The sequence below is a fragment of the Micromys minutus genome (assembly GCF_963924665.1).
Source record: "Micromys minutus genome assembly, chromosome: 24".
Taxonomy (NCBI): Eukaryota; Metazoa; Chordata; class Mammalia; order Rodentia; family Muridae; genus Micromys; species Micromys minutus.
In genome coordinates this window covers 18,517,655-18,543,949 of record NC_137959.1, presented here as the reverse complement: position 1 = coordinate 18,543,949, position 26,295 = coordinate 18,517,655, and the positions used below count along the sequence as shown (strand labels likewise).

General features: G+C 46.8%; 1 protein-coding gene across 1 annotated transcript; it reads right to left on the bottom strand.

Moving 5' to 3' along the window:
- Positions 1-15,834: 15,834 nt before the first annotated feature.
- On the bottom strand, positions 15,835-23,754 carry CETP (cholesteryl ester transfer protein; the record flags this gene model as incomplete). The annotated part of the gene is made up of 4 exons (XM_080936651.1): positions 15,835-16,081; positions 18,369-18,432; positions 18,999-19,072; positions 23,678-23,754. The coding sequence occupies 4 exons, from the start codon at positions 23,752-23,754 to the stop codon at positions 15,835-15,837; spliced, it is 462 nt and encodes a 153-aa protein (XP_080792777.1).
- Positions 23,755-26,295: the final 2,541 nt, after the last annotated feature.

Here is a 26,295-nt window from a genome sequence, read left to right as displayed (position 1 = left end):
CATGCAAAGAGTCCCTACCTAATGCATCAGAAAGTTCTTTGAACTAATAAATACCGAGCAAAGCGGTAGGAGGCAAATGACAGAAGTCAGCAGACTTGTATCCAATTATGAAGCTGCTGAGAAAGAAACTTTAAAACTATCCCATTCATAATAGCTTACAAAATAAAACGTAGAATAATTCTAGTTGAGACAGTGGGATAGAGACTTCTACATTTATCAATGTAATTTTAAAACACCAAGAAAAAAAATATCAAAGATGTTAGGTTATGGAAAGACTTCCTACTCTCATGGGTTGGTAGAATTAATACAGGAAAATTGATGTATTATGAGAATTAGTCTATAGATTCAATGTGATGCTCATCAAAATTCCACTAACATTCTTCATAGAACTAAAAGTTTGTAAAAATTTTAGAAGAATAAAAGATCCCCAAAACAAAGATCTCAAAAGATGCCAAAGCAGTCTGGAGCAAAAGGGATGAGCTAGCAGTACCATGTATCTGATTTAACATACACCATGGAGCCATAGTAACAAAAACAAGGTTCTGAGACACACACACATCAGTGAATAAAATAGAGGAACAAGAAGTAAACCTAACACAACCCACACAGCAGCTGTCTGATTTTCAACAAAGATACATACCATAAACCTACAGTGGAATAAAAACAGTCTTTAACAAATGGTTGCTGGATATCTGCACAGAGGAGAATGAGGCTGGATAGCTGTATCTTCCCCTGCACACACACAAATCAATTAAAAATGGATCAAAGACTCTAACATAAGACACGAGCTCTGAAACCACCAGAGAAAAAACACAAGCCAAACATTTCAAGATACAGGTTTCTGAAAAGGATTCAGTGGGAATCAACCCTAGGAACTGAAAGATGGGATCACACACAATGTAAAAACTTGTGTGCAACCTAAGAATCTACTTCGTGAAACAAACCAGTGACACAATAGTGGACAAGTTGCCAAACATGTACATGTAGCAGCTGATTAACAGCTAGACTATATAAACAACTCAACTAAAAACTAGAAAACCAAACAGCACAGTCATAAATCAGCCAATGAGATGGGCAGACAGTCCCCACATACTGAGGTACAAAGGACCAATGGACTTACAAAAATAAGAGGATTTAATTTCTTAGTCATCAGGAGGGTGCAGATTGGAAAAAAAAAAAAAAAAAAAAAACAATAAATTCCATCTTACCCCAATCAGAATGACTGTCATTCTGCAAACAACAAATGCTGTTGAAGAATCAAGAATAGAAAGTTATGTGTGTGTGTGTTTGTGTGTGTTTGTGTGTGCACGTGCGCATGTATGTATATTCACTGGAACTGTAAATTATTTTAGCCAGCATAGAAATTAATACAGAGGTACTTAAAAAATAAAAGTTAAAACCAGAATCACCATTTGATCCAGCTGTGCCACTTCCTGAAGGACTCCGAAACAATACACCCCAGAGACACGTGCATACCCATGTTTATTTATCCATGGAATTGCAACACCACTCACAAGAGCCAAGTTGTGTGATCAACCTGGGCGTTTGCCAGTAGAAGAGCAGATAAATAAAACATGGCGTAGACACAGATGCAAGCACACTCACCCACACACCTACACACATACCTACACACATACCTACACACAACTACACACACACACACACACACACACACACAAATGGCATTTTGTTCATCTATAAAAAAAATAAATGATGACGCTTGCAAGAAAATAGACACAGCTGGAGCTCCCCAGACAGACTTGGAAAGACAAACATTAAAAATTTTTTTTTTATTTGTGAATCCTGGATTTTATACAGAGGCACAAAATAATACATTATTTTATAGATGCATAAAATACATATAACATTTTTGCATTATATATGGTCAAAGTGCAGGATATACTTCCTGTGCATAGAGAGTATAAAACCATAAAGAGGGCTGAAGACATGGTTTAGTGGAAAAGCATTTCCTATGTATGCCCTAAGCCCTGTGTTTGATCCCTAGTACCAAAATAATAAATAGAGAAAACTAAGATTATTTATTGCATTAAATGAAAAGAAAAACCTGTCTACACGCTGTGAGTACACTCTTATCATAAGAAAGGGAATACATATGTGTGTCATGGTCATGAGAACCTATGTAACTAACGTCTGTATATTTGTATGTGTATTTATGTGTATGATCTAAAGTCTATTTAGCTGAAACTGGCTGTGCAGGGGAAAACACTGGATACCCTAGTCTGTAAGCCGAGTTAGACATTGGGATAAGACACAAATCCAATGGCACTGGTTGTCTTTACACAGAACATCTGAGTGACTGGATTTTTACTATACGGATGCATTTGTTATTTAAGTTGTTTATTAAAAAATGCTGGCGACAGGGTCTCATTACATAGGTCAGGCTGGTTCCAACGCTCATTGCCTCAGACACCTAAGTACTACTAGGTGTGTGGCACCACGCCTGGACTTTGGTTTTATTTTAACATCATACATATTATTTAGTTTAGTAAGTGAAAAACTTTAAACATATCCGAACTTGTTGAAATATGGTAACAAACATGGAAAAACTTAGTGGTAGAAAGCCTCTGCATATCAGCTCCTTGTAATTACCCTTCAACAAAAGTCATATGTAAGACAGAGGGTGGCCAATACTTCTCTGGAGAAGAGTCGCCGGGAGGAATTAGGAGGAGCACTAGTGTGTAGTCATCAGGAAGAATGAGCAAGCCGTTCCTGGAGAAATAAGCATGTCTATGCTTTGGGTTGAGACAATGAAAGAGAAAAGGAAGAATCTGAAGTCACGGGTGACCAGAATCGCTAAGCCCCTTACCCACATCTCCGAGATCCACAGAATGGAAGACTCAAGGTTCTTCTAAAGAGAAGAAGGTGGGTCCTGCCAACTCTACCCATTCAGGGACCCAGAAATGGGAGCTACCACGCCAGTTATACAATCATACCCATTTATGGGTGACAGTCCTGTAAGTTGTCCGTGGCACCTGCTTCCAGCTTCCGCCTGATTGTACACAGGACTCACTGAAGGTATATAAAGGCCCGAGATCCTGCTCTCTGAATGTCCTGCGCCAGCAGCCCGCAGGATTTATTCTGTTTTGTTTCTAAACCATGTTTCTTCTGCAGAATTAATTCCAGCTAAAAACAAGGTTTAGGATATCAACTACACTCACAGAAACTTCTTTGGTGAAGAGAGGCAACGCTTTGCACCCTGAGAACACCTACAAAGAGGTTTTGGCTTGTCTCCTGTAGTAAGGATAGAACCCAGAAACTCCTGCAACCTAGGCAGACCTCTTGCCCTCTAAGCCACACCCTCTCCTAAAACTTAAGTGTTTGCACCTCCGTTGTCCCAATTCTCTGCTAATAGTAGAGGAGAGATGCTGGGATGTTGAGCCAGATGTGGTAAAGAAGAGGGGGAAATGTTCCATCAAGTGCTGGCAGAAATGGCTTTTTAATCTCTGCAGTCTGCATCCTCTGAGGGTGCTAGGAAAGGAGCCTTTCTCTTTCCAGTTGGGGCAGTTTGGTTGCTGGGATTTTGGCTTTCAGCTTGTAGCTGCACTCCCTGCTCCCCAAGATGGCTGCCTTCACCGAGGCATCTGTTTTGACATGCTCATCTCCTCTCTCAGCAGGCAGAAGTCTTACTGGGCTCACCCTACAACCCCATCTTCAGTGTCTGCAGCCACCCTACATTCAAATAAGGTCACATTCAGAGGTGGTGGCAATGTCTTTAAGAGACCCAACGCACAGCGCAACATAGGGGGGAAGAGAGTGCACAGAGTTTTGTTGGGTTCTTTCCAAAGGGGGAGGGGGAGATGTGCTGGGGCCCATGAACATTGCCTGTTCTCTCGGGCTGGTCCAGGAACAGGTTTAAGCATCTTTTCCATCCAAACACTTACTAGACCTGAGCATACTCAGCTTCTGAGATCAGACCAACCTGTGCTTTCTGGGCAGACAGGACGAAGGAGACTGCGGTATTCCCTAAGCTTCAACATTTGTCCCATCAGGACCCCAGGCTCCGAACTCCTGTGGCCAAGCAGTTTCTATCTCATCTCACTCAGTTCATGAGATCACTTTTAAACGGCCCATTATGCCTATACTATAGATGGGCAACCAAGCTTCCAAGATATGAAATTATTAACTCGTGGTCGTAGTGCGCAGGAGGTCCCCACTCCAGGACAGGGCAGGCAAGGCATCATTTCTGCCAGCTGGTCTGCGGGAAGCATGTCGCAGGGGCACCAGCTCTTGCCCACTCCGCTCTCTGGTGGGAGCTCAGGCCTGGTGCCTTATTTTTGTGATGCTGAGGACTCAACACAAGGTCTGCCCTGTCTCTGAGCCACACCCCAGAGGGAACCTGGTAGGTTTCTGGGTTTCTTTTCTTTGCAAAAAAGTGACTCAGAAAGTTCCAGGTATGGCTCTGCTACACCCATCTTTGGCCGTTCTCTGGCCTTTTCCCCAACTATGAAGGACAATCTTCAAAGTACCTTTTCTGTATGAAGCCCCCCCCCCCCCGCTACCCCCACCTTTTCGGAAGAATCACAACAATCGAAACTATCCAGGAACCTCCCACAACTCCCAAGCTCAGTTTTTTTTCTGAATGGAAAAAAAAATGGTTTAAACCCCACACAAAACTTTGGTAGGCCAGGAACAAAAGGCTGCCTAGACTTACCCTTGTGGCTGGTGAGTTTCGATGATTAGAAATACAGGTGATGAATGACATCAAAGAAACACTGTTTTCTTTTAAAACACAATATTCTGGATTTTTTTTTTTTAAAGAAAAGACCCCTGTCTTTTTATACACTCTTTAATATCTGGTATTTGTTTTAATACACAGTTGAAAGCTAGGAGCCACCAACCTGAGGTTGGCAACTGTGAGAAAACAGCAGCTTTCTTCTACAGAGCAGCAAGTGGCTACAGTTCAGCCAAACTCTATTCTTTCTACTGCTACTGTCTAATGAAAGGTGAGGTTTGTTTGTTTGTTTGTTTGTTTGTTGTTGTTGTTTGGCTGAAAATTCGGAATTGTGTGACAACAGGGTGACTTCTGGATTATTATTAAAGCAAAAAGAAAAAAAAAGTTGAGGAGAAGAAAAAAAAAAGAGCAAGAAAGCATGGCTCCGGGGAATGACTAATGTGCCACCAGGGGAGGGGGCCCCCAAACATATAGCGTTTTCCCCAAACTGAGTCACTCCCCCCAATTTGCCACTTTCTGTAGTCCCCAAACTATACAGACTGCATTTTGCTGAGCCACCAGTACCCACCCGCCCCTCAGTGCATTGTCTATCCCCCTGGCCTCTGGCACCCCCTCCTCTCTAGGCGCAGATCCCGAACCCATAATCTCCCTCCGCGCCCCCGTCTGGGCAGGTAACTCACCGGCTCTGCTCTGGCTCCGGTGTGCTCTGTGCGAAACTGAAAGTGGCCACTGAGCGCTGTTTCGCCAATTCAAAGAACCTGCTGCCTCTGCTGAGAAATCACGTGGATTCAAAGTGCCAGCCCCAGGGCGCGGGAAGGGTGCCCGGAACCGCCGCCGCCTCTTGGAGATCGTAGCGGGACCTGCCTCTCTGCCTACTACCAAGACAGGGTAAGTAAGGTGGGCATCTGCCAGGCGGTGGGTGGGGCCAGAGCACCGTAGGAACCGCACGTAGAAGAAACCCTTCTTTCTACTCTCCCCAGAGACAATATTGGATGGAGGAAGGAGGAGCTGCGCAGCAAAACTTAGTGGAGTTGGGTCCAGGGTCCTGACTCCTGGTCTCCAGTGCACAACAGCACACCTGACACCTGACCTGGACAAGTACAGTCTCCAGATGTTTCTGCCCCTAGGAACCACAAGACACAGGAGCAAGGGTTGCCTAGGCTATGGATGAAGCTGGGCACCGACTGAGATGAGGGAGGATGGAAAGAGGTTGGCGGTAAGGGAGGGACTACCGGGCCAGACTCAGACCTGGAAAGTTCCTGTCTCTGTTCCAAGTTCTACAGCCTGCCCTGTCTCTCGGCTTTGTCCCAGAACAGGAAGCCAGACTCCTCCTGAGGATGGTTTCTGTGACATACCAGAATGATTTGGGGGAGGAATGGGGAGACAAGGACAATGCATTAGCACTGAAGAGCAGGGTCAGGAGCACACCCATGACCCCAAAATCTCAGATTCAAGTCCTCCTCTTAAGTACTGGCTACATCACCCCAGGCCAGTGCTTTTCAACTTTCCTAATGCTGGGACACTTTAATACTGTTCCGTAGCCTTATGTTGTGCTGACCCCCAACCATAAAATTATCTTTGTTGCTCCTTCATAACTGTAACTTTGCGACTGTTATGAATTATAATGAAGTCATTGGACTCCCCAGAGGTTGTGACCCACAGATTGAGAAACACTGCCCTAGAGAAAAGTCTTGACTCTCCTCTGAGTTTCGGTTCTGACATCTGTCCTGAGGACAACAAAAGTAGTACCCTTCTATTCCTTCATAAGAGTAGAAGACCAAGTTAGAGCAGATATGGTGTGCACCCAAAACTCTTAAAAAGCCCTTTCATGTTAGTCCCCTTCTTTAGGTCTTGAATTCCTGTGACACTCTAACCTCCTCTCTCCCAGGACCAAGCAGATATCTAGAAAGTTCTTGACAGGAAAGAGAAGGGGGGGCGGATTATCATTTTGCTTTGCTTACTTGTGTGTGACCTTTAGCTTTTCTATCCCTACCTGGTTTGCCTCTAACAAATAAATGTCTTGATTCTAGCCAGCCTCTGCTTCATGGTGGGCTGTCGGCTGTTTGTGTGAAGAGTTACAGCCCAACAGTGAGGTTCAGCTCATATTCTCCTAACCATTACATGTTGCTGGACCAACATCTTTCCATGCTGACAAAGGGATGTCAGTGGACAAGTAGCCACCACCCAGAGAGACAAGAATGGGCCATATTTATGTGCACATAAACCTACACAGCCACATGAAGGGGCTAGACAGAGGTTAACATCTCCTTAGGTGCAAGAAGAAATGAGATCCAGAGATGTCGAGGTCACATGGCACTGAGAAACACCGGATCTTAAACCCAGCACCATGTCGGCTGCTGTAGAAACAAGCCTGCCAGTAAGGGTTCTGGGAGAACCATTTTCCCAGAGTTACCCTGTGTTCAGTCTGTGTTATAAGGTATCCAATGAGTTCAGACGCTGCCATCTTCCTAAGATTAGAAGAAGAAGGGCATTAGACTGTCTCCAGAGTTTCTGGCCACTCCTCCAAGCCACTTGTATGCAATTCTGCCCTAATTGCATGAGGTCTCAGGAAGGGTATATAGGCTGGGGAGGATTAGAGGAGAAAGCTCCATGTATACAGCTATGGGGAAGCCATCGTCCGTGCTGGGTAGACACTTTCCAGTGCAGCTGTTTTGGGGTCACCGTGCTCTGTAAGTAAGAACATGCAATAAAGCCCATTGGTTCCCCCAGGAGAACTGTGGTGAAACAGAATTTTAGTTTGTAATCAGGACTTTAGGAGGAGAGGATGGAAGCTGTTCACATCATCCCAGGGACTTTTCACAGCAGTTTAACCAATGGCCTGAATACCACGAATACCAGTTCCTTTTGGCTAAAGTATACAGGGCTCTGCTCTGGTGGCTTGTCTGGTTATCCACTTTTCAGAGCTGGGTCCTTGTATGTCAAAACTGGCTCAAGGTTCCAGAAGACTGAAGAAAGGTGAACAGAGCCATTCCTGGACAGAGTACAGTTTACTGGGGACTTACTGTGTTACAGCTCTGAAGGGAAAGATATCCTGGCAGTTAGGAACCAAGGGGTACCAAAGTCACACCGTGTAACAAACTTCATACAAGAGGCTATATCTGCCATTGCTCAGGTAAGGAACAGCAGAGGACTGAACAGGATATATGTATATGTCTCCATGCTGGAGATTTCCAAGGCAGGGTTTGGTAAATTTCAAGTCAAGCCCAGGGATTGGTAGGCTTTCAAACCTGGAAGTGGGTTTGGACCTTTTACCCTACACTTATAGATAAAAGTATTAGGTGACTGTAAGCCAAGTGGCTCCCCACAACTCCAAAGGAGACAGAAAGGGCCCTTAAGTTCTCCCCTTTACCTAAAGCCTAGCCTAATTCACAGTAAGGACCAGCAGCCTAGGTGAGATACACTCCTTGGGGCCCTGGCTGGGGGAAGCCATGTTTGCAGTCTGGAAAGAGCAGAGGCACAGCCTCCAGGCAATGGATTCTAATCAGTTCTGCCAGCATCTGGACTGGGCCAATGGTGTCCTGGTCCTTAGAGGTCATTCCAATGCAGAGCTTCTGGAAATGTGGGGGCTATGGGAGTGACAGGAAGGAGAGGGTCTGTCTGTTCTGTCCTAACAAGCCTCTGCTCTCTGGGCTGCCATAGATCCTGCTACGTGCTCTCTGAGCACCTTTTGGTGACCTGTAAGTGCTCCCCAGAACAGACCCTGTTCTGCAATGACAGACAAGAATACTGGGGGTTACACCTGCTTTCCATTATGGTATAAGAATTTGTTCCAAAGTCCCAGCTAGGGTGGGTAGGGGGGTTGCAAGAGTGACACTCTGAAGGACTTCTCAGAATGTCCTTAGTGACATAACAGTTTCTGAGCATGGCATAGGGGCTGCCTGGGTGGAAAGCTCTTCTGCATTTGCTCTGTAGCATTAAGGGAGGCCTTGGGCTTTAGGTGCTCCTTAAGGGAGAAGTTTCGGTCCATTGTAGCTTCTAACCGGTGCTGCTTGAGACAATCACAGAGCCTGGAGTCCCCATTAGACACCTGGGGCTGGCAAGCTCTTTTGTTGTTTTTTAAGATTTATTTTTCCTTTATGTATGAGTGCTTTGCCTGTTTGTATGTATGCTACGTGCATACCTGGTGCCCTCAGGGACAGAAGATGGCATTGGACCTCCTGGAACTGGAGGTGGGTACAGTTATGAACCACCATGCAGGTGCTTAGAGCCAAACCTGGATAGTTTTGAGCAAGTGCTCTTAACTACTGAACCATTTCTCCAGCCCTTAATAAGCATTTTCGAAGGGGTGGCCTTTCATGAACCCTCCCCACACTCCTGGCTGCTTCCAGTATCAGACTCATGCTCTGAGATCCAAGGGCAGAAGAGAACAGGGATGGGAAGCTCAGACTGTGAAGAAGGAACAGAGAGGCTTGGAGCTTGCTGGCCAGTCTGGCTTAATTGGTGAGATCCAGGCCAGCGAGAGCCCTGGTCTCAGAGGAGGTAGACAGTGGACAAGTGAGTTTATCCTCTGGCCTCTATAAGCAGACACAAAGACACACACACATACCTACACACACATGAACACATATGTTCATAAATGCATGCACACATGCATTTTGTTTGTTTGCTTTTTTAAGTCAGTGCTTTTCTGTGTAGCCCTGGCCATCCTGGAACTCATTCTGTAAATCAGGCTGGCCTCGAACTCAAAGATCTGCCTGTCTCTACCTCCCAAGTGCTGGGATTAAAGGCATGTGCCACCACTTCCTGGCTGTACATGCATTTTTTAAAAAGGCGACTTTACTAGTCTCACAGTATACTTAATAACCTGTTCTAGAGGCTGGAAAGTCTTATAAGTATGGTGTCAGGAAAGATATCACACTGCTTCAACTCCCAGTAAAAACAGGCAAGGGTCATAGGTGGAGAGGGGAGAAGACAAGGGATAGCCTGGCTTTATAACAGTCTGCTTAAGGAATCACTAATACATTCCTGACTGATCAGGAGCTCACCAACCTGAGAATCAGCTGAACCTATTGGGGGGGGGGGGAACAAAGAAATCCCACTTGCTTCTCAAAGGCTCCATTTCTCAATACTGCCACAGTGTGCATTCTGAGGGGTGTGAGGACAAGCCATTGCCCTGGACTGGTGTAGTGGCCCACGCCTGGAGAAAACCTTTCAGGACTGAAATGGAACCTAGGGATGGGAAGGATGAGGAAGCTGGAAATCTGCTGAGGGGACCTCTTTCGAATTAAACTTGAATTGACTTGTCTATTCAGAAACTCTGTATTTCTCTTCTGTAAGACCTCTACAAGGTCCTTATGCTCCTTACCCATCTCAGACTCTCTGGTCCACTTGACTTCCTGCCTCCCTCGCCCTGCAGTGTGGGAACCACATGGGACAACGGGTGGGTCAGATGCTCCATTTGGACTCAGGCAGGAAGCTGGTCAGAGGAAGGAATGGAAACTTTGAGGGTGGGGAACAAAGAAAGGGTTGTCAATGCTGGTACTTGGATGAGGAACAGACCAGGACTGGAGATGCTCTTGCCTGACTAGGGTGTGGCTGTGGGGTGGACGTGCCCGGGAATCTAGAGATAGTATCTAAGCTTCTGCAGAGAAATCGGCATGATGAAAATGATGAGGTTAGTGAATGAAGATGACTGTGTCACCAAGGCAGGGAGTGAATGAAAGTTTCCAGACCTCACACATGCCACCGCTGGCTCTAGCACCTTTTCTCATAGGGCTACCTAGTTAATTTCTGCTCAGCCTTTCAAATGTGGCTTACGTAGCCCCTCGACCGCTGGCCATCAAAAGATGCAGGTGTGTGTTCAAGTGTGGGTTCCACCCTGGTTGTGATCTTCCTTGGTATGAAAGCCTGCTGTCCATCAAAGCAACTCAGAGCCAGGGACTGAGCTCTTCACCAAACCCTGGAAATCTCGTCTCCCACTGCTCCTGTCCTGTATGTCCCAGTTCACATAGCCCTGTGTCCACAACCTTTGCCTCACCAGAGATCACAGTAGCTGCTAGCCAGGCTAAACTTCCTTTCCCCTCATAAGGTAATGTGGAGCAACACCTGGAATTCCTCCTCATGCAATGAGGCACCCTCAGCACCTTGGACCTACACTCACCCTGATAACCCCACCAAGGATTAAATAAATTTTGTTCCCCTCCCCCAGGAAACTAAACCAGTTCTCTGAAGCTGTTCTCTGGTGTGTTCTTTGCCCAGGCACTCACTGCCTCCCAAGATCCTGCCTACATCCACCTGCTTGGCTAGGCTTCCCTCCCTCCAGCCACTAGCCAGGTTGATCAACCAGCCTGGCTTGGTGGGGGCGGGAGGCGGGGAATGGGGGGTGGGGAAGAAGCACACACAGCTCAACAGCTGGTGCCCAAACTGGTTGTTTAAGGGTTCTTTGGAAAGTCACTAGTGTCAGATGTTTTGCTGGGGCAAACACATGAAGGAGTGTTTTCCTAAAGCGGACACAGGTAAGAAGGATGTTTTGATAAGGCAAACTCGTGAAGAAACATTTGGCTGAAACAGACACAGGTGAGGGAATGTTTTGCTAAAGCAAGCACAATGAAAGTCCTCAAGCACATGATAGGATGAAGGCTTCTACGCTAATGACATGCATTTTTTGGTCCGCCTTTCATTGTATAGTTGAGCTCCATTTGTCGTGACTCCATAGAAAGAAATACACTAAAAAACTTCTGATGGTGTGCTGTGGCTTCTTGCTGCTACCGCAGACTGGGCCCGATTGGCAGAGCGATGTCAGCGGAGACAAACTCATTTGGAGTTTTGCTAAGTCAGACTTATGTGCTGAGGACACATGATGTTTGGTGGGAGTATAAATAAACTCAATGGATGATGAGAGGAGCTTGCTAACAGAGCTGGCTCTGCAACACGTTTTGGTCTCAGGTCTTTGATGATCTTTGCTTTGCTGAGAGAGGCACAGCAGAGAACTTCTCCTGGTGTTCCTGTTGGTCCCCAGTCCCTCCTGCTGACTCCTGCCTGCCTGGCTGTCTCTGCTAGGTCTTGCCACCACTGCTGATTAGTGTTTGCTATCTCGACTTTGCTGAACTGGACTGCTGGTATACCCGGTATATTTGTGAACTGAGCTGCAGCTGCTGACCTGCAAACTGAACTGTTGAATTCCTGACGATGCAGATGGGATTTGCTCTAAAGAACCATTTCTAAACAGGACCACTTCCCCCATATTCTAACCCACTCCCTCCCTCCCACCCACCCACCCTGTACTCTACGGGACTCCATTGCTCCCATAGAGACTTTATGGGTGTCCAGAATCTCAGAAGGCTTCCACCCCAAAATTATAATAAAAATAGATGACAAACCATTTAACTGCTTTGTTGATAATGGGGACAGACAAGACAATTTTGAGATGACAAGAGATCCCACACAATTGGCAACTAATCCCTTGGCCTCAGCTTCTAGGAATAGGAGGATGCTCCCCTGCACTTACAACTAACCAGGCCTACAGATGGGAAGACCCTAATGGAGATAGCAGTCTATTACACCCTTTAATAGGTACGCCTCTACCAAAACCAATCAATCTTTTGGGGAGAGAAGACTTAGAAACCCTAGAAGTGGTACTTGCTAGGCAACCAGAAAGGAATTGCATCAGGATAGATGATTGTATGCATAAGGAAAATTTTACTCCTTAAAAGTCTTATTAACTCTCCACCAAACCACTCCCAATCTAGGTCCACCGTTAAATTTCATACTCCCTGCCTTGACTGGCCTTCTAACGAGCCTGCCTGAATTGAACAGTGGTCTCTATCAAGAGAGAAACCTGAAGCTCTCTCACAGCTAGTAAAAGAATAGCTTCTGCTCCAACATATTTGACCTTCCCAAAGTCCATGGGACACCTCTGTGTTCACTATAAAAAAGAGCTCAGGGGATTGGAGAATGTACAAGATTTAAGGGCAACTGATAAAACCATGTGAATCTGGGGTTCTCCTCAAAGGGGGTTAGCCCATGTCTCAGCCATGTCTGCCAATGCCCCTCTAGCAGCAATAGATACCAATAACTGCTCTTTTTCTATTCTTGTTTTGTGTTTTCAGTAGCTCCCTTCCCCTCCCCCCAAATAACAGCCCTAGGCTGGCCCTACAAAGTGAATGGACAGTTCTTCCTCAGGGAATGGCTAATAGTCCCATCCTCTGCCAAGAGCCCATGGCCACTCTATTGAAACCTTACTTAGCCCAGTGATAAATATTGAGTCTCCCCATACCGTTCCGGCGTGGGAAGATTCTTCCACCTTGCCCCGCCCACTTAATGATCAGTTAATACCTTCCCTGTTCTTCCTAGGATTCAAAATAGGTCCTCACAAAATATTCATTCTACCAGTCGAATTCTTGGGAATGGAAATTTCCCTGACCTCAATACGCCCCCTTAAATCAACCCTTTCCTTTCCCCAAAACTCTCACATCCCTCCAAAGTTTTTAGGAAATGTTAATTGGCTTTGATCCAGGCTTCCCTTCCCACAAGCACTCTCCGGCCTCTCTTTGACTTCTTACCAGGAAATAAAAGTTCCCCCTCCCCATGAACACTCCTCTGAGACAATCAAGCTCTAAATTTTGTCAATATGGCCCTTAAGACATGGCACTTGCTGGATATGACCTGACAAAGCCCATATCTTATCTTCTAAGCTTCTTATCTTTAGTTTCTTCCTTACACTTATGGGGGGCCCCCATATCAGCCCTGGGAGTGCTGGAACGGCTCCATACACCAGTAGGCGGTGCACCTAGAGTTATAAGCGAGATAGATACACTCACTCTCATGATTAGAGATGTCAAGATGTCTCCTGCAAACCTTAGGAGAAGAACTCGGTATCCCTGTCACCCCCTTCTCTCTCTTCGATATTCAATGGCTACTCAGAAATCACTCCTGCTTGACTATTAGCCTAATAAAATTCCCAGGACAAATTGATGATCATTACCTAATGAAAGCTGGGCTTCTGATCTCCCTCTGTTGTGGTGGCTGTCCCTTCCCCTCCCAAATCTTTGTAAAGAAACCAATCACTGGAGCCCCCTCAATATTTACTGATGAAGGGGAAAAGGGAGCTAGAGTAAAGGTGACCACTGTGGTCTCTGCTTTGCCAAACTTTGGTTAAGTTTCTGATTTTTGTCCTAGAACCATCACCTACAGTCACTATCAAGCCACCCTCCTATCTGACCAAGGTGACTCACCCTCCACCTGCTCCTATGAGGGTGACCTCTAACCGTGCTGGCCACCTCTGGCAAGGACTCTGTTGGGTCAGTTCTAGCAGGCTTTCCCCAAGCTCCCTACTCTTACCCTTGGGTATCAATTCCCACTTGGCTAATCCTTATTTGGAGTTAAGCCCAGTAGCTGTCTTCTACCCACTTCCTTACAGACCCCCACCCCTCGCCACATTAACAAGCATCACTGAATACTTTTTTTCTATAAACTACAGGGAACTCAGGTTCTTAAAAACACAATAAAGTTAAGAAAACAGGACAAGAACAAAAGCCTGAAGACTTTTCAAATGTCTGAAGGTCAAATGTTTCATGGTCTGGGTCTTGGCATAAAAGGAGATCAGTGGGAAAAATGAATGACTTTCAGATGAAGTCTGGATTCGATAAGAGCTCATCAGCAGTGATCTCGTCTTTACAACAAACACAGCTTGTTTATGGAAAGATTAGTATTGTACCGACAGGGACAATGGGTGTGAAACATTTTGTCCTATCTTTGCAATTTTTATTCAAACCTAATTTTATTGGAAAAAAAATTAAGGAGTTGGGGCTGGCAAGGTGGATCAGTGAATCTCTTACCAAGCCTGACTGCATGAATTCAATCCCTGGGATCCCCATGGTAGAAAAAGAATTAACTCTAGAAGTTGTCCTCTGACCTCCAGATGTAGTGTGTGTGTGTGTGTGTGTGTGTGTGTGTGTGTGTGTTCACTAATTAAACTTTCATTACATTCTTATTTACTTCATGTCTGTCCACTGCATGCTATGTGTATGTATAGAGGTCAGAGGACAACTTACAGAAATTCACTTTCTCCTTCCACCATGTGGGACACAGGATTTCAATTGAGTCATCTCTCTGCTCTGATAAAAATATCTTTAAGAAATTACACACACCTTTAAGCCCAGCACTTGGGAGGTAGAGGCAGGCAGTTCTCTGAGAATACAAGGCCAACTTGGTCTACAGAGCAAGTTCCAGGACCACCAGTGCTACACAGAGAAACTCTAAAGAAAAAACTCAAATAATAATAATACAAAATGTAAAACTAGGGGGTTGGTTTGTTGTTGTTTTTAAGGGAATTCCCAGAAGGAAGCCCATTCCAGGCTCCAAAGAGAGGTGGGTGTGTGGCCCCGGGCCCTGGCCAACTGGTCCCTGCACTTTCTCCTACAAATGTCAGCATTTCTAGGATAGGTTTTCATTACTTTTGCCTCTAGGATTGGGGGGGGGTCAGAGTGTTGTTTTGATTTGGGGGGAAGGGTTTTTTCAGGCATGTACCTCAGGATTACTTTTCTTTTAACTCACAATTCTCCTGCCTAGCTTCCCAACACTGAGATTACAGGCACAGACCTACTATCTTTAAAGTTTAAAGTATTAAAAAAAATATTAAAGAGACTTTGAAGAGCCTTGGAGACCAGACTGACCCTTGGTTCCTTATTTACAACTATACTAGCTTCCAAGCTCCTGTTTCTAAGTGAGGAAACCTAGCTACTCAGAGGGAGTTTGGTACCTAGTATGGTCTTGCTTCATGTGGCTACTGACACAGGAACTGTCAGTGTGTGCTTGATTGTAGGTGCCACCCCAGACCCCACGTGGGATTCTCAGTGACATGCCCAGCATATAAACACACTATTCTTTCCTAAAACCATCAATGTGGGGAAACTGGAAATCTATATGATAGATGTAGGCAGAGGCAGATGGCCCTGGATAGTGTTATGCACATAAATGGCAGATATGTGTCCCAGTGCCCCACTTAGGGGGATATTAACAAAGCTGCAACATCCCGTGAGCCGTCTCCTGGATCACAGCCCACGATTTTGATGAACAGGAGCCGTGGGTAGGAAACAGTGAATCCTAGCAGAGGAGATGAAAAGAGCAGGTAGACCCCAACAGCTGCTGGTACCCCAAAGCCTTACACAGATCTCACCTCTTCAAAGGTGATCTTGCCCATCTCTGTGAGGGAAGAGAAATTCCATCACTACAGGAGAACTGACCACAACACCCTTATTCTGGCAGATTGTAGACCTCCTCCAGCAGTAGACGGTGACCCAGCCTGGGCTGGTGAGGAAGTCACTGAACAGCTGTGGAGAGACAGGGATGATGTGACTGAGACAGTGGCCATCAGAAGGGCTGGGGCCACTGCCCTGAGATATGGGTGGGACCAGGCTGGCTGGAGTCCTTGGTGGGCAAGAAGCAGTTTGGATCAGTGGCTCAGGTTCTGGGCTGTAACCCAACACTAACTTAAGAGGGATGTAGGAAGAAGTTAGGACTTGGGCTGAAGAACAGTTCAGCAGTTAGGAGCACTGGCTGCTCTTCCAGAGGACCCTGACCTGATTCCTCATCCACATGGTAGTTCACAATAGTCTGTAATTTCAGTTTCAGGAGACACGACTCCCTTTTCTGAACCCTATGGGCACCAGGCACACATATGTTGCACATACAAACATGCAAGAAAAACACTTACATGCAAAAATAAATAAACATAAAAAATTAAAAAGAAGTTGAATCTCTCCCCGCCCCCCAGGCCCTCAGTTTTGTCATCTGGGTTGGGGACAGCAAAATAGTTGCTTTCATTTACTTAGCTTTGTGGGCTTCACTTTCCTGGTCTGTGAAATGGGGTGAGACAGTGAGAATAAGTGAGATCTCCCACATGCAGAGCCGAGAGCTGGTCCTACACTATGGTGAACCAGAAGAAGTGGTATAAAAATAGAGGAATTTTTTTTTAGCTGTGCTTGGTGGTTCATATCTTTGCATCCTTTAATCTCAGGAGGCAGAGGCAGGCATTCAAGGCCATTCTGGTCTACAGATCAAGTTCCAGGACAGCCAGGGCTACAAAAACAATTGCAGACACATGCACACGTACATGCGTGCACAGGCACATCAGAGCGAAGGGGGTGGGGACAGAGATAGAGATTTTGATAGCCTGTTGTTGCTTCTAATGATACTTGTGGGGACATTACTAACCTCAACTCTGACCGGGAGCTGGATTCAGTAGAAAGCCAAGCACACCTGGTCTCTGCCAGCAAAGTTCATCATCCATTGGAGAATCCCCAAACAAAAGGCGCAACAGCAAACCAGAGAGTATGTGAAAAGGGGAGAGACTAAACTAGAGCCCTAGAGTCCTAGGCAGAGGGCCTGATGCAGACCAGGAGTGGGAGAGACCTACCCTGAAGATGGAAAAGGGTCAGATGGAGAAGAGGGTGGGGGAAGACTTTGGGTGGAGAAAACAGAGTGAGCCAAGGCCCCGTGGGCGGGGTTTAGCCCACACAAGGAATGTAGGTGGCAGGTCACCTAGGCCCAGCTGCAGGACCTACAGCCGTGGGACTGGATCAGCAGCTTCTAGCTGCACCGCTCAGCCAGTGAGTGCCTCAATAAAGAAATGGGCAATGTTAGGCTCTGGAGAGCAGTTAAGATGTGAAACCATACGCTGCAGCCTCTGAGAAACTGGAGCAGATGTAGCACCGAGGCGCACATCTCTGTGCTTTCATGTCCTCAGAAACCAGCCAGGTATACAGCTAAAACTAAGACATTTCCTGTCTGTGAGAAGAATACCAAAAACTACCCTCACCAAAGGAAGCCACAAGGAGGTCTGGGGTGGGTTGGGGGGAGTAGATGAAAGACCCAAGTATGATTAGGTATACTTGCACTGCTTGGTAGGCAGCCTGGGCTACATATAGAATCTGAGGCTAGCATGAGCCATAGGGTGAAGTCCCATCTTCAAACAACAGCAGCAACGATAGCAGCGACATTAAAGTGAGCAAGGAACCAATCTGTGAACACCAGGACTGGGGGGTATATTTAGAACTGAGTTTGACATGGTGCAGAGCTTCCCCAGATGAATGTTTAACATAAAAACACACCAAGCCACCAAATGTCTTACTATCCCTGCCACAGATAAATGCAAAACTCTCTTCTTAGAGAATGTAGTCCATCTAGGGAGCAGAGTCTATCCACAGAAGATCCAAATTCCACCAAAAGAGACGTTAGGGGTAAAGAATGACTACCACACAGGGAGGCCACCACTGGCAGTGCTAGCCAGAAACAACCAGTTGAGAGGGTAAACAGCTGAAGACTTGAGAACAGCCTAAAGAGAGGACAAGATTTAAAAGCAACTAAGTAATGAGAGCCATCGTGGGGTGGTAGCACTGAAGGGGCAGAGATAAGAGATTCGGGAATGAGTTAAATAATGTTAAAAGTAAAAGGATCTGGGTTCGATCCTTAGCACTGCAAGTTAAAGAGATAAGAAAATCAGTGCCTAAGTAATGACTGTATGCCTAGGACACAAGGGGCTTTGTCACCTCTTTGTAACCAACAAGGAAACTAAGACTCAGAGGTTTGGTGTCTTGCCCAAGGTCAACTTATTTGACCTTATTTGATCTCTACGAGGAAATGACTCCCAGGTCAGCAGAAGCCACGCAAGGGAGTGGCTGTCTTAATGTTACACAGTAAACCGTGAAGACAGAACCCGGCAGCGCTTCTCTGGTCAAAGTCAGCCATGATGTTGGAGATGATGTTGATTTCCTTGCAACCTGCAGTAGAGAGCTGTTTGTCAGCAAGGAGGCCAGAGCAGAGGCATCTGGGGCCTCTATCTATGTCTGGAGGGTTCCACTGGGAATGGTTACAGGAAAGGAAGAGTCCAGAGAGAAGAATGCTTGCTCCTGGACATGGCTCTTGTAAGGCAGGACACTTGTCCTTGAAATAAGTACAGGGCACACCCAGAGAAGAAATTCTCAGCATAAAGGAGACTTATTACCCTGGAGGGGGAAGAGGGGGTAGTGACCGTAAAGGCAGACAGAAAGCAGCAAGCAAGCAAGCAGATTTTTGCAGGAGTGGGTTTTTAAGGAGAAAAGGGAGAAGTCTGTGCTAGGATGAGTTAGTAAATGCTGATTGGACATGTTAGCCAAATAATAAATTTTGGTGGTTGGACCATGGTGTTTTGTCTCAGGAGTGAGTCGGTGGCCAAATAAGGGAATGGACCTCTGAAGCTAGCTTTAGGAATGTAAAGGTTTTAGCAACGGAGAGGAATGGGGTGGGGGGAAATCCAAGAGTTGTCTATGCCATGTTCGCCACGCTGAGGCCTACTAGTGCCCTTCACCTACCTGTCCCTTCAGGACCAGCTTCAAGGTGATGGATGTGAAGTTTGTGAACATCTGTTTAATCCACCCAGGCCTGAGGGGACCGAGAATCACAGTAAGGCTCCGTGTAGTTATGTAGGTGCAGGGAGTACCTACTGTGTGCTGAGCAACATTCAGGGCTCCACTGCCCTCAGAATCCCCCAAGATCTCAGGAAGTAGATATTGTCACCTTCATGTCATAGCTGAGATAGCTAAACCTGAGAATACCTGGGACCAAGCAAGAGTTAACCACATTGCTACTTTAGACTTTCCCTGGAGTGCCTGCTTCCTGACTTACCTTTACCTTCCATACACGTGGCCACTATTGGAGATTGGTTCTAATGCTTTGATCCAACTGGGAATCTGCTAAAGAACCAAATGCTAAAGGTCCTTGTCTCCAATTGGTTTTTGATTGATCAATAAAGATGCCAGTGGCTAATGACTGGGCAAAGGAAGATGAGGCTAGTATCCAGGAGAAAGGAGACAGAGGATCACTAAGATGCGGTGTGGTACCTGAAGAAGAGAAAGCCAAAAAGCCATGTAAGAATTCAGGTAAGTGGCCACTAGCCATCCCCACTCAACATGTCCACCTCCTCGTCCACAGAAGAGAACATGCAGGTTGTATGTGGGGATGGGTAGAACCTAAGTTACCTGGGTGTGTGTAAACTCATCACAAGCCCAGTGTGGGACAGTGGCAAAAGAAGGCAGTGGAGACATGTATCCAGGAAAAATGGGCTGAGATACATACAGCCTTGCTAGTCTCGGAGATACAGAGCTCAGAAGTCTTCACCTGGGATGATCTCTAGAACGTAAGCAAGGCAAGGGACTTCCTGTTCCCTATGGCTTCAGAAGAGTACCTGCCACACCTTGACTGCCTCCTTGTAACATCTGTCCTACAACTATAAGATGACAAGCATGCACTGCTTAAAGTCACTGAACTCTCACTCTGCTTGGAAGGTGGCCTCAGTGGGCCTGAAAGCACCCTAAACTCAGAGAGGAGCCAGGCTTTAGGTGAACCTGAGGAGGACATGTGTGTGGTCAGAGGAGGCACTTTCTCTGGGGAACCTTGAGAAAAAGGACCAGAGGACAGAGAACAGCTGAGAGGCCTGTAGGACACAGAACTTCATGCTCTATCCACGCCTGCTCTCCAGTGGGTCTGCTGGAGCAGGTGGGTCACCAGGTGCTGTCACTTGGGCCCGTGTGTATGTGTGTGTGTGTGTGTGTGTGTGTCTGTGTGTGTGTGTGTGTGTTAGGTACTTTACCTACCAAGCAGTCTCCCCAGATCCTTTCATAGACAACAGGGTAAAGCATCCTCGGTGTACTCAGTGATGTGAGTCACAGCTAATCCCTGATCCCATCTAGTCATGTCTATGTGGGCAACATCACACAGGAATAAAATCTATTTTTGGCAATCTAGTCTGGACTACCACCAATGTGTTAAAGGTTCTCTCTTTGTCTGTCTGTCTGTCTGTCTTAACAGGCTCTCTCTATGTAGTTTTAGCTGTCCTGGTGTGTGTGCCACATCACAAAGTCTGCCCTTCTGGTGTGTCAGTACCCGCCTATCTGTCCAGTTCCTCAGTGTCCCCTGGGCGAATCTCCCTCATCCCTATTTCCCAGAATTCTCTCTCCCTGCCGGATGTCTCACCTCCTATTTCTTGCCTCAGCTCATTGGCTATTTCCTTTTTATTGACAGTTGATGCGTAGACTCTCTCTACAGAGGGTGACAATGCGACAAGCCAGTGTGTGGGAAGGGGAGGACTGAACACAGTGCCTGGCTCACAGCTCACTGCCCTGTTCTCCATGTGTGCCATCATTCCTTCTGGTTGGAAGAAACACCTTCCAACCAGTGTTTGTGCACCAGGGAGGCCTTGAGAGCCTCCAGTAAATGACCTGCCCATCATGGAAGGCTCATTCATCACAGAGCAGAGGTTCGATAAACTTTGTAAACTTAAGGAGGACCAAAGCTCCCTGTTGATCACTGCAACCACCACCAGAATGGTCCTGGGGTGTTACTGTGGATGCATGGTCCCTACAAATTCCACACAAGCCAGGGCCGAGGCTTGGCTTAGCAATGTTTTGATCAGGCCTAGGGCCTGAGAAGGAATGGCAGATAGCTCCCTAATGCCCAGTGCAGGCCCTCCCAACAGAGCTCAGACTATGGCATTTGTAATTCAGGAATCCAAGCTGGCCGGGCCAGAGGCACCTTTCCTGGCATTCCAAAGGACCCAAAGTTGCCTTGAGGTCCTAACCCACCCTATAACAACCAGTCTTTTTTCTGAACCCTGGGCCTTCCAGAAAGTTTAGCTAGGGGGTCACTGGGTAAGGCAGATGAGGCAGAGAGACGCCAAGGCTTCTGGAGTCAGGCTCAGAGCTAACCTTACTTACCAAAGACCCAAGAAAATGGGAGAGTTGGGCCTGGCTGAATCAGCTTTTGCCTAGAGATGTTCTGTCCTCTGGTGACTGGTGGCCGGCCATCTTGGCTTCCAGCTAAGTCAAATCCCTTACCATAATGCTGAGTGTTGGGAGAAAATTAATTCACTTGCCACCTCCATGGCTCTATTGACAGCAGCCACCCAGGATACACATACCTGATACACTCCACCCACATACCTGCCTAGACAGACGTTTTCAGAAAGCCTAGTGCACCTTTGTGTATAGTTATGTCCATGTGCTGATATGCACATGCCAACTGCATACAGACACCCAGAGAAATCTGTCTATGAGGCACACTCACCATTAGTAAACATGCAGTCCCACAGCAAGCACCCCAGTGTACACATTTTTAGAATTCACATAAGATCATGGTGTCCACAGAGACCTTACAGGCTAATGAGTGTCTCCTGTCACTCTTGCAGGAACCACGGCCTGGATGGTTGCCTTTTCTGCAACTGGCTCCTGTTTGCTTAACTTTTTAAAACGTTTCACTTGCTCCATTAATTAATTGAATTTTAAAGGGAGAACTGTATGTCCTCACTTTAAGCGAAGAATACATCTAATTAATACCTCTAAAAAATAATACAGCAAACAAACACGTCTTTCATCCAGCTTGCCCTGCACCTGTGCCACCAGGGAGACCTTTAGAAGGCACACATGGCTTCCTTCCTTGGAGCCTTGTGAACTCGGTATTGGCAGAGCTGGTGTCTCGTGTAAAGACTGTCAATCTGTGTGGAAACAGGAGCCTGGAGGCTGTGTGACTTCCCTTAGGCATCCTGCTGGATACAAACAGGATATCTTGTGTCCACTCCACTGTCCTTCTGTGGGAACGGTCCCAGGCCAGCCCCAGCCAGCTGTCATCAGAACAAGCCTCTGCCTTCCCACTGTCATCAGCCACTAATGCAAGGTGGCATCACAGTGCCCCTGTTCCCAAAGCTGCCCATCAGCCTCGGTCAGTGCACTCTCCTGTCCTCTTGTCTGCTCCCCTTCCATGAGCTGGCTCTGAGTAGGTTTGCTGTACCCCCTCCGTGATCTTGTACAACCTTTGTCTGGCCAAAAGGGAGCTACGCTAGGGGACGCCTTGCTCCGTGTATTAAGAGCATTAGAGAGCAAGCTGGAGAGATGGATGGCTCAGCAGTTAAGTGTGCACACTGCTCTTGCAGAGGACCTGACTTTGATTCCTAGCATCCATCCTGGGAAGCTCATAACTGCCTGTGACAATACTGCGCACGCGCACGCGCGCGCGCGCGCACACACACACACACACACACACACACACACACACACCCCACTTACACACACATTATTTTTTAAGTTTTTCTTTTAAAAAGAAACACAAGAATGTCCATAACCTGAGAGGTATGGTGCTGAAGGACACAGTCTATAGGCTTGTCATTGTTTACCCACCCACGGAGGGAGGAAGTGGAGGAAGCTTCTTAAGGAGTCACCGAAGACACTTGGCTTATCTTCCCTCTTCCTTCTTAAACTTCAGCTTCACAGAGTGCACCACCATCAAACTTCGCGGCTCACAACTCTTCCAATGGCCCCAGCCTGCCTTAGCTACTATTTTTTTAAAAAGATTTTTAGATTTTATTTTACTTACATGAGAACATGGTAGCTGTCTTCAGACACATCAGAAGAGGGCATCGGGTCCCATCACAGGTGGTTGTGAGCCACAATGTGGTTACTGGGAATTGAACTCAGGACCTTTGGAAGAGCAGTCAGTGCTCTTAACCACTGAGCCACCTCTCCAGCCCCCAGCTGATAGTGTCTCACATGAACTGCTCTGCCCGTTTCTGGATCTCATCCCCTATCACTTCTTTCGGCTCATCTGCAAGCACATGCTATCATGCAAGATGTGAGCCATGCTAACCTCCCTCCTGCCCCAGGGCATTTGCAGCTTTTCAATCTGTTCAGTTTCCTTAGGGCTTCCCCGGACCTCTGTCTAGTCTCCCCCCACCCACCAAATCATCACCATCTACTCACTAAACCATAATTCCTTGTCCTTCCATATTCTATAGCTACTTGCACCCTTGTGCAATCTCTACTGACTTAACCAGGATGTAAACTCTAATTGGGTTCACCGGTGCTGACTGCTGACGGTGGCTAACACCATGAAGATATTTATGCTCTGGCCAGCCATCTGTGGCCCTCACACCTTGATATCAGTAAGCACCTCTGTCTTCAGATACACACACTTTCATGTATTGGATCCCAAGTGCCTCACCAAAGGTCCAGACTGAAGGCTTGGTCCCCGGTGCAGGTATGTTCAGAGGTGAGGCCTTTGGGAAGTAACTGAACCATGCGGGCACTGACTTTACTGGTAGACTGATCCACGGATGGATTCATAGCTTCCTAGGCTACTGGAAGGCGGTGTGAACTTTAGGAGGTGAGTTTACTTGGAGGAAGCTGATCCCAAAACAGTGAGCCTTTGATGGTTGGATTATATTTTATCCCTTGCATCTTTTTTGGTCTTCTCTCTTCTTTTTCTCTTCCCTCCCTTCCTTGCCCCCTCTCTTCCTTTCTCTCTTCATTCATCCCTCCCCCCTTCTTCCCAGTAATACTCCCTTTCCCACTCTCTTCCTCCCCCATCTCTCTCCCTGCTTCCTGGACTCCACAAAGTGGGCATTTCTGCCCTAAATACACTCTGCCATTGTGCTCCATCTCCCCATAGGCCTGGAGACAACAGAGCCAAGCAGCTGTAGTCTGAAGCCCCCTCCCTCCCAAAGTACTTCCTGCTGGTAAGTTGAATTGCTTGGGTATCTTGTCACAGGCTGATTGAGATGCTTTCTCTCCAGCCAAGATAATGAATGAAGACATCTGCCCAACCTGATACCCCAGGTCTCTTCACCATTTAAATCTTATTCATTTAAATCTTTTGGGTTGAGGTCTGTCTCTTCCTGCAGATTCCAGCCTAGATGGGGAAACCTTAACCTTTGCTGGAGACACTTTGTCCTCAGATACAAGCAAGAGAAGAGCCCCTGATGCAACAAATGTCCCAGCCTGCCAGGCAACGCATGTTGGCCAACAGGACACACAGAGACAAGAAGCTGAGACTCTGCAGCAAGCAGTCCAGGTACTGCCAGGGAAGTGGAAGCACCTGGGAGGGGGGTGTATTGTTGTAGTGGGCTTTTGTGTTCATGGCTGGGCAGGTCTGCCATGGAGGGACCTCAGGCAGGAGCTAAGGCTACAGCCTCAACTCTCTCCTCTGAGGAGACCTCAAGTCTGTGAGTTAATTGAGCAGGCCTTCCCAGGTTAGGGAGGGCCACCCTTGATTTAAAGGCACCTGGACACAGGCATTCTATATGTACAAGGCACACCACACAGCTTATGTGTTTGGAGACCTGGACTTAGCCAGCTTGAGTTGGAGCAGTGCAGTTCTCTTTTGTTAACATGACACTCACAGGCATCTCTTTAGGCCATCCTTAACCTCCAGATAAATGCAAAACTAACAACAAAACAACAAACCCAGCACACTTCCATCTAGAATGACAGTCATTCCTTGTGCGGTGGAAACACACAGACCTTCTCCACAGAAGGATATGCAGAGTCTGTGGAAAGGGCTGCTTCGTTTCCTGAGAACCTGAGGCTGAGATTCTGCAAGGCACTGCCACGAGGTGGTGCTGTAACTGAATTCTCAGAAGGCCATTCCAAAGCTGCTTCAGAATACAGGCTGTTTCTTCAGGCTTCCATAACAAAAGATCCAGGGCCACTGCAATACAACACAGGCATCCGTCCTCACAGTTCAGGGGACGAGTGTGAAATAGCATCAGCAGGGTCAGGTTATGCTTTGAAATCTCCATGGAAGATTACTTCTTGCTTCTTCTGGCTTCTGATGGCACTGGTGATACTTTGCATTGTTTGGCAGTGTAAGCCTTTGCCTATTTATCATAAGCCTGTCCACCCTCAGTGTTCAGGTTTTCCTGCTCCTAGAAGCCTGTGTAGCATGACTTAACTAAATTATCTCCGTTTATACTCCATTTCCAAATAGGTCACCTTCACAAGCTCTGTGTGGATGTGTTTTAGTGAACACGATTTGGTCCATTGTAATGGGGAACAGGATAAGGCAGGTCCTTATCAGAAGTGGCATTGCATAGACTGCCATGAAGACAGTGAACAGTGTAGCATTGGCACGAAACACTGTGCAGAGAAGACAGCTCTCCACACTCAGAAACAAAGGACTCAATAACCATCCCTGTGACTGGCAGACTGAGTACCCAGTAGTGGCTGCGAGCGGGTTCACCGTTAGTAGAAAAGTTCATGTTGTTGAATCCAGGGAAGACCTCCATCCCTGTCACCCTGATACTTTGTTCATGCGCCAGTAGGACAATGGTGGGAGGAAGGCAGAGGGAAGGAGGTTGGCTGCTCCTGTCCATTTTCTACAAGCCTTTCTGTGGAGCTTACTCCTTAGTGAGAAATCTACATGGGATGGATTTTATCTCTGCCTGTTCAGAGATCCACCTACATGCTCCTGCCACCAGCTTCTCAATCATGTTCATCCAGTCTTTGGCCAACCAGCTAAACTACCAGCCTCAGCCCATGACCAGCATATACAGAATTGGCATATACCGCAATATAATTAGTATACACCGCAGCACAATTACGAACAAGGTCCGAGCAGCATACACTTGCAGCTAGGGCTACCTCTTCCCCCAAACATATGATGTCATTACCTAAAGTTCTGGCCACAAGAAAGAGTTCCCTAAACATAGCACTGCCATCTCTTTGGGATGCCCCACAGAGAGAGGAAGAGAGATAATAGGCTGCTAGTGGCTGTCCTTTTCCAGGTTCTGCCTACACATCATGCAGAATTATCTTTGAAGCAGACTGTAGGTGCTTCATCGG